Source organism: Cydia amplana, chromosome 10 (genome assembly GCF_948474715.1).
Source record: "Cydia amplana chromosome 10, ilCydAmpl1.1, whole genome shotgun sequence".
Classification (NCBI taxonomy): domain Eukaryota; kingdom Metazoa; phylum Arthropoda; class Insecta; order Lepidoptera; family Tortricidae; genus Cydia; species Cydia amplana.
The window spans coordinates 11,602,668-11,612,011 of record NC_086078.1 but is presented as its reverse complement, the minus strand read 5'-3'; the positions used below and the strand labels follow the sequence as shown (position 1 = coordinate 11,612,011).

At 36.9% G+C, this 9,344-nt stretch overlaps 1 protein-coding gene across 1 annotated transcript; it reads right to left on the bottom strand.

Annotated features, from left to right (window-relative positions):
• Nucleotides 1-1,327: 1,327 nt before the first annotated feature.
• LOC134651317 (glutamate receptor ionotropic, kainate 2-like) lies at nucleotides 1,328-9,320 on the bottom strand. Its single transcript, XM_063506377.1, has 15 exons — nucleotides 9,188-9,320; nucleotides 8,301-8,444; nucleotides 7,798-8,133; nucleotides 7,340-7,431; nucleotides 7,135-7,251; nucleotides 6,708-6,887; nucleotides 6,424-6,567; nucleotides 6,015-6,215; nucleotides 5,311-5,574; nucleotides 4,388-4,611; nucleotides 3,772-3,909; nucleotides 3,154-3,352; nucleotides 2,546-2,774; nucleotides 1,954-2,069; nucleotides 1,328-1,538 (listed from the first exon to the last, which is right to left on the bottom strand). Exons 1-15 carry the CDS (start codon nucleotides 9,282-9,284, stop codon nucleotides 1,368-1,370), a joined length of 2,652 nt encoding a protein of 883 aa, XP_063362447.1. The 5' UTR covers nucleotides 9,285-9,320; the 3' UTR covers nucleotides 1,328-1,367.
• Nucleotides 9,321-9,344: the final 24 nt, after the last annotated feature.

Below are 9,344 nucleotides of genomic sequence, written 5' to 3'. Positions count from 1 at the left end.
GTAGGTATGTACATACTGCGCCCTGTAGCCCGGGCGTAAGAATACGGCTACGGCATCACCTGCATGTCGTAAAAGGCGACTAAAAGGGGTCCTCGGGGTCGGAGACGGTCGCAGCTAGGGACTGCGACTGCAAAAAGAGGGGACCCATAAAGGGGCACAGCGCTAGGACGGCACTGGCGCGTTCATTGGAGATCCCAGAGCCATCCGAAATGCGCCGAGGAGGACAACTGGGAGGTTTTTAGTCGGTGAAAGTCCGACATAACCTCCGCGCTGTCCCTGCGGTGCGGAGGTATCCATAATGGATTTTCCTCCCAATAAAAAAAAGGTATGTACATACTACCAACATTCTAGTCAATAGGTAAGTAGGTAATCAACGTTAAAATTGAACTTAGTTGTAGCTTAGGACTATAGTTACCTGAGTTTACGAAACTTAAAAAGGTGTTAAAATTATTTTTTACTCATAGCAACATGAATCGTGGCTCCAGGATGTTCAATTATCAGTCCTGTCCCTTTTCAAATTCAAGAAAGTTGCTCAGAAACTGCGCCCGCACATTCGACCTGTTCGATTTTTGCGACTTCAGCGATCTCTGGGAGGACCCGCGTGAGGCGAGAGAAGGGGCGCGGCTGCACATAACCGGCTTTTGGAGCTGGAAGAAGTTCAGAGAAGCCTTCAGCTCCGCCACAAACGCTTCTTTGTGGGTCACCTGTAAATATAACGTTATCATGATAAGGGGCGTTAATTTGAAAAGGGGCAGGACTGATAATAAGGGATTAGTGATTTGTAATTGTTTGTTTGTACCTGATTGTTATTTGTAATAGTTATATGTACCTGTTTGGTATATGTTAATGTTAAGTTTCATGGCGCATTGGATCTGTCTGTAGTCATGTAAACATTTTTCAAAAAAAAAAATTGTCACATTATCCAGCAGCGGGTCTAAGATGACGCTTTTCACGCCTCTGCCACGAACAGCGGGCTCAGCATGGTTCCATTTTTATCGACTATCATATGCCCGTCACTTTCGCACTTACATACTTGTTAGAACGTGAGAGGCATGGTGATAAACGATAAAAATGCGACCGTGCTACTAGGGCTGGACTCTAGACGCTGACGTCGACCGCCATATTATATATTGTAATAAATAAATATATGGCGGTCGGCGTTAGCGTCGAGCGTGCATGCTTGAAGCCCTTGGGTTCGGGTCTGTCGTTAAGGCAGTTACTTTCCAACGAGCATGCACTCATTATATAAAAAAAAAAAATCAAGTAGCTTAGCTTGTTGTAAGTACAAGAAATAGACAAATACTATAACTTCATGTTGTACACAGCAAATAACGTATTTTTTAAGCAAGGACAATTTTTAGCGGGTTTTAGCTTCTTACTTCACGACGACGAGCAACCACTATGTTCTGTACTTCGTTCATGAACTCGGCCGCAGTAATAAATAGCGCAACAAAAAGCCCACCGATCAGCACATAAAACGCACCGGCCAAATTCTCAAGTTCCAAGTCACCTTCCACGTCGTTAACATCTACCGTGTCCTGAAATATATCATATATGTATTAATAAACTTTATACAAAATATAAAGCGGAATTTATGCCTGACGGCACTACCAATCAACATATAATTATTTTGTAATCATCTACTTATTTTGGCTATGCTATTGGAACAATTGTCTTTTAGAGTATGGAGTTGGGCTCATATGTATGGGGCCTAATACTTTCCACGACTCTTCTCTTTCCGCCCACTCTAATAGTTTTGGCATACATAAAGAAAGAAATATTAAGGATAAAGTAGGTACTGCAAAGTACTTAACTACTGGGTTGTCAAGGATGAATGTACTTAAACCAAACAATCCATTTACCACAAAAAATATTCAGTTCATATTCATCAATTAGTTCAGTTGTCACATTACGTCAGCATTCATCATTGTACCATTGTTTGTCGAAACTTACTTCACATTGTATAGCGCCAAATTCTTCATTCCACCATTTGTCTTTGATATCGTTCAATTTATTATTTTCCTTAAGTTTTAATATGGCTCTATTGATTTTTGATCTATGCGGCGAATCTGAAAATAAACAAATGCCACAATTTTAATGAATTGGGTGTTTTTTAAAGTAATTGAATTCAAGCGTTTTCTAGGCTGGTTTTAGTGTCACGCTGACTGTTGGCGTTGACAGGCCAATATGTATGATGTCCAGGGAGCGTTTTAGAATAACGCCGACAAATGAGCGCTGATGGGCGTCTGCGCTAACGCATACGCTCGCTGCCGTACGTGGGCATTTTCATTTTAACTTGCACTTTAAAGCGCGACTTAAGTCGTGCTTCAGTAACGTCTAACCGTTACATTCCTGACAAAATGTATGGGATTTGACATTGACCGTCAGTTTTGTAACGATTGCTAACCGGCCGTTAAAGGTGCACAGTTAAGTGAAAATGCCCACGCGCCGGCGCGCCGCGTGTTGTTGTCGCGGTACCTAGCTGTCGGGGAAAAAGAGATAAAGTAGGTACATTAGAGATAAAGTACTTATGCATTAGACTCACTTGCAGGCATTCCAATTCCATAATCCTTCGAGTCCAGTTCACCCCCCACTTTCTTAAGCAAACAATTCCGTTTCATCTTGTACTCAATGCTGGCAGACTCCATAAAGAATGCAAATTTGTTTTTGCTTGCTAATACACGTTTTTCTCCGACCTCGTTACTCTCTACTAGTACGCCTGGAGTTGCTATCATATTCTCATAGATCTCGCGGTACATCTTATCTTTAGAATTCTGTAAACGGTGTAAAGTCTAGTATTAATATTTTAAGAGCAAAAAAAATTCGCTGATGCTTGTCAGTCAATTACTTATAGTGTACTTATAGTGTGTGTGTGTGTGTATGTGTGTGTGTGTGTGTGTGTGTGTGTGTATCACATTATTCGCAAACAAGACACGTATTTAAAATACAATAACTCTTCCGTATCACACAATTTTCACCAAAAAGGACTATAAAATCTTGGAAACCGGAGCACTCATGCCAGTATTACATTGGGACCCATGTATTTTCTTAAACGGTATGATAACTAGCCTATTTGATTAGACAGTTCATGGACTACTAAGATTTCTTTACCGTTCTAGAAAAATACTCCTGTCCGTCTACAAATATCCATACCTTAAAGAACTCTATAGTGGAGCCTGCCTCAAAGGCTCCGTATAGAACCTTGGTCTGCTTGGCCAGGTCTTCTATTCCCTCAATGGGTGCGTTTTCCATAGCAGACGTCAACGAAGCGGCTAACTGGGCAATATAAGTCTGACAGACAATCATGGCGAAAAACCACCACATGGCACATACCCAACGGGAGCCGCAAGCCCTGAAAGTCACTGGTTTTATATAGTAAGGCAAATAAAAAGATAAAATAATATTAAAATATATAGCTGGTCTTATAATTATCATAATATATCCTCTTAGCGCCCAGTGTTTCATTGGCCATATATGGGATGAAAGCCTTGGAAAGTCCTTACCCCTTAGGTTTACATGGTGCCAGCTCAGAACATAAATTATTTACTCGTATTCAGGAAAAATACATATGTTTGTTTATTTTGGCAAAAAAAGGTTTGCGAAGCCAAACATGTTTTGCAATTACGCCCACAGGTTATAAGCAATTGTGTAGGTTTAAATTAAGATATGTATTTGTAAACGATAACCAAAATAACGATACTGGCTTATGTATATCTGCTCAAGATCTTTACAAAGGTCTTTGGGAATTAGGAGAATACATAAAGTCTATACTTAGGTAAAATATCACATCCTTGAGTCATAATAGACCCCATTGTTAGCCAGGTGCTATTTTTGAAGTTCCAGATATTTTCCAACTCTTCTGGCTCCTTTTCGCACGGCTGCGGATTTTCCCAATCACCAGGAGATATTCTGGAATATATAAAGTTAATCATTTTAGCAGTCACTTTTCTACATAGAGCACCTACGCTGAATATAATAATTTGATTTAAGTAAAATCAATGTTCGTGCGATGCATACTTTATATATGACATATTATGTAAATAATCTTGTTTCGAGTGTTTTAAATCTAGACATTTAAGTGTCATTTCAACACATTCTTATCACAATGGAAAGACATTGCGTAAAAACTTTGATTTAATATATATAGACTAAGCATCCCTAAAGCTTTGGTTTCCTCCGAAAGCGGTGCCGTCACATAGCGGCCGTCTCCATACAAATACTACGACATCCATATTTAGCCGTATTATTTAGTATGGAGACGGCCGCTATATGACGGCACCGCTTTCGGAGGAATCCACAGCTTAAGCATTACAATAACCTATGCTGTTGCGGATAATAACAAAACACGCGGTTAAAATATTAAATATGCCAGTAACGGAATGTTTACCTTGAGCAAACAAAGAGTACTATAGACACAATACAGTATGCTGTCCCTGTGTAGATCCACATCTCCACAGAATAAGGTTTGAGGAATGACAGCGTGTCGATCGGGACCTCATTATCCTTGGTGAAGAGAATACTGATACCCACAGTCATAATTGGTACCGAAAAATCGACTAGCTTCTTTCGCGCTTCGGTCATTGTCAAGTCACATACGACCAGATCGGCTTCCTAAAAAGAGTCGTAAAGTTTTAACATAGAGATTTAAATCGATATATATGTAACAAAAGGTAATGTTTTTTCAACGCGTGGTCATATCGCATACATATATATAGGTATGCATTGCATATCCATACTTCCATACTTAATATTATAAATGCGAAAGTGTGTCTGTCTGTCTATCTGTCTGTTACCTCTTCACGCTTAAACCGCTGAACCGATTTAGTTTAGGGCGTAGAGGTAGTTTGAGTGCCGGGAAAGGACATAGGGTAGTTTTTATCCCAGAAATCATCCTTAAGGGTGTGAAAAGGGGGGTGGAAGTTTGTAATCGATAAAATCACATTGAATAAAAAATAAGGTACCCAAATTACTAACTCCACGCAGACGAAGTCGCGGGCAAAAGCTAGTATGCAATAATCTGCACATTTATTCGATAAAAACGGAATGTCTTGTAATTTTGATGACGCTAGATAATTTTAGTGAACCCAAAATAAAGAAAATATTAATATTTCAAAAACTATTAAGTATGTTTAAACGGATGGTAGCTTTGGTATGTTATTTTTTGTGACTTCAATAAAACTATTTTTAAGAACAAATATTAAGAATTAAAATAAAAAGTCCACCCAAATTAGCAAATATTAGTCTAAATTCACCCACGTAGTCAAGTTTGTCATCAGAATTTCCAATTTACAATCAGTAAAACAAACTTACTTTATCCAGTAATTTTCCAATCAGTCCATCCCATTTCTTTTGAACGGTGTCATATTTTCCGTAAGTGATATTCGGGTCATACACGAATTCAAACGTATACCCGGGATTCTCATCTTTAAGCACTTTAAATATATGTTTGACCAAATCTACGGAGAACCCTTCATATTCAAGTCCATCGTCATCTTCTTTGCAGTCGGGACCCGGTAGATGGTCGATGTAGCATTTCTTTTTCGCGATATATGGTTCAGCAGGTCGGGACATAACCTGTTAGTCAGAAATATTATTTAAAATTTGTAAGGTACGAGTATTCATAACTCTTATACTAATTCAGAAATCGAAAACCATCAAACAAAAGAGGAAAATGGGGACTACGTTTGTATGGAGAAAAGCGATCGCCCGCTATTTCTTAATGTGTCGAACGGATGTCAATCACAGCTGCATTACTGTTGTGGCTTCTTTGTTGCCTTTATTGTAAATTTCCTTGTTAAAATTAGTGACAGAATAAACGTCATAATCACAGGAGTAATGTGTCGGCGAACGTCACTCATTTTATCAAGGAAATCAACAACTCACGGCGGCGACGCAACAGTACTTAATGCAGCTGCAGTTGACATCCGAACGACACATTTAACATTTCTGTTACTTCCACTACTCTACACTATTATGTTCTACTACATATAGGTAAGTAATAGGTAGGTACTTACTTTGAAATGATGAGTATTTGACTGATTACTTAGTATCTCGATAGCCTTTTCGTCGCTTACAAACTCCTGTTGCTCAGACTTCCACGTGGCAATGGTATGCAAATGTAATTGGTGTATCTCATTTAAATATAATGTGTAATCTTTTCTACGGCCTGTCATTGGATCAAATGATATTATTCCAGTAACTCCTGTAGTTGTAGTCTGAAAAGATATTATCAAAGTTCTAAAAACCCTATCAACATATATGTTATAATTCGAGTATAATATATGTTAAAGTATTTACTGATATATATATGATACTAAGTTTTTTCCAGACTTTACTTTACATTTACAGTCGGACATTTTATGTCATATTCGGAACGTGAAATCAAAATATCTTGATTGGTCACCGCTTTAAAATAAGACATACGTTCAGTATATGTTCTTGTAGCTTAGCTCCGTATTTCCATGGTCCACTACTGCACAGTTTTCCTTGTGAATCAGGGGGAATATTCGATTTTTCCGCCGCCTCCAAGACGTGCCTTGCAACGTCATCCATTAATAAAGCATCAGTCTGGAAAATGAATTTATTTTTAATGCAATCTCTCATATTTTCTTACGAGGTGCAATGCGTCTGTATGCCTCTGGATAATATTTTTATAGTATGCAACCCCATTTAATTGTAGGCATGTTTAAATAATGACCGCAACATACCGGAAATTTGTTAACGGGTAGTGAAATACCGTTATTCCAGTGACTAACTCTTGAATTCAGACTGCCTTGTGCACTGCTAAGTTTGTCGTACTCAGCAAGACTAAGCCAAGTAAAATTCGAAGCGTATGTAGTCAACTGATCCGCCACCCGGGATGTATCCATCGATGTTAATGTATAATGCTGAAAAAATTGAAACAAGTTTGTTGCTTATTAACCATCAGGCGGATTTGTGATACTTCTAGTTTGTTCTGTTAATAATATTAGAAATTGCCCTGGGTATATCCCATCAACTAACATAGGCTAATTATGTCTATATTATTAACAAGCCACATACATTACAACATACATAACAAGCCATATACAAGCTTACCTATATTTACCCCTAATTATTACCATATTATTGTTATAGTACTTAGAAATTAAATACCTGATATGAGTTGAGCATATTGAGTTTGGCAGCAACTTGTATATACTTTAAGATATTGTCCACATGACAATCTAATATAATACGACTTTCTTGCATTTTACTCAATTCTTTAAATATCTGAAAATATGTTATTGTTTCAAATAATTAATTCTTATAATACATTAATAAAATCAATAGCCAAGTTTCTAATACCAAAAACAGGTACCTCGTAGTTTTCAGCCTCAGGGTCCAATTTTCGAAATATCACATAGAAATTTGTTGAATAGTTAGATATGATTTTCTGAACTCTTAATAATCCTGAAAAAAAATGCACTTATAACACCGTATTCCGGATGTAATCGATGAGAAACTCTTTAATAAATGCTTCACAATAAATAAATAATTTAAATGAATGAAAAAACAATGGAGGCAACGACAATATTAATATTTCTCTCTGCATCGAAAATGTATTATCTCGCATAATACTGTAATGAAATGTGACAAGCCCTAACGATTTCACTTTGCATTTTCATCTACTAAACGATTATTGAATAGCAGAAGTAATGGTTCAAAAATACAATTCAATGCCTATAATAAATAATACACTTAAGAAAAATTAATAAAGATATAATATTACTAACATATGTATGATGATTATTAGCTTTGATTTAACTTTAAACGTACCGTAATCATCTTCATAGAGAACTATAAAACTTTCCCAGTTATAGAATTTTAATACATCCGCGTACGCATTTGCTACTTCATTTGAGTCGGGAAAAAAATTTATAGCTATATTTTTAAATTTGTATTCCTCATCTTGGTTTTCATCATTTTCGTCTTCTTCATTGCCATTTGAATTTTCTATATCTTCTTCTTCCTCTGAGTCAGGGTCAAAAGGCTGCCATGTAGCTTGCAGGTATGGAATATTCAATTTCGAACAATGGTTGAGCACACCCCTGTCTGATATCAAATTATGTGGTCCAAGCATGGCTATAGTTCTTATTGAATCATCTGTACACACTGCAAGAATAACATGATTATACATACTGACTTTACAATACATAATATGATTGTCCTTCGAAAGACAAAATGAAAAAAATATGTAGATGAGAGTGATGAGTTTACAAGGAAACTATTAGCGACTACAGCCGTGGAAAACTCGTGGTAATGTTATAGTTGATACTTACGGTCGGTTACTACAGAGTAGCTGTCAGACGCGGTGGGTTTGATAATTATCGGCTCCAACCGCCGGTTGCCATCTCCCACGGCACTGTTCATGCTTTCATTGAAGGCGCCCATCTCCACTTCCGAACCCGGTTCGAAGATGCCCACTGTTAGACATTGTTTTTTGGAAATTAATATACTTAAATATTATTAGGACATCCTTACAGAAATTTACTAAGCCCTAACAGTAAACTCAAAAAGGCTTGTGTTGTGGTTACTCAAACAACGATATATATATACATATTATATTATATACAAACAAATACTTAAATATAAAGAAAACACAATAATTCAGGAAGAATTTTCTGTGCCCATCCTACAAATAAATGCCCTTACTATGATAATACTATTAAAGTATCATTCAAAGGAACTTGCTAACTATGTAAACAAACTGCCATACTGAAATAGTCTCTAAATGTCAATTTACTAGTGTCCTTTGTTTACATAGTTGGCAATTTCCATAGAATGATACTTAACTTATTCTTAACCCAGATTCGAACGCAGGACCATCGGCTTAATACGCAGGGTCACTACCGACAAGGCCAGACCGTCATAATCATCAAAATGTCGAAAATTATGTGAAGGTTCTTTGGTTTTAAATATGGCTCAATTCGAGGAAATAAAAAAGTCTTGGATTAATTGAATTGAGGTTAAAACAGGCTATTTTCACATTAATGTTTAAGGTACTTACAATAAATTTTAAATAAATAATGAAACCGTAACACCTACCGGGATTTCGTTTTTATTCTAGACCTGTGTTCTATACCAATCGATTCGATTAAAATAAATAGATAGGCTATTGTTCTTAAGTCTCAGTATTAAACTCAATATCCATGCAAGAACAGCTTACCTATATTTAATTGTGATTTTTCTTCTATATATATATGCCGTATTCGACACAAGCAGGTTTGTATGAAAATATAAAATAGTATCGTCCTTGTCCACATATTTGATGGTGTCACTCTCACGCACCAAACACCAATATGGAAAATTACCACGAGTCAAAA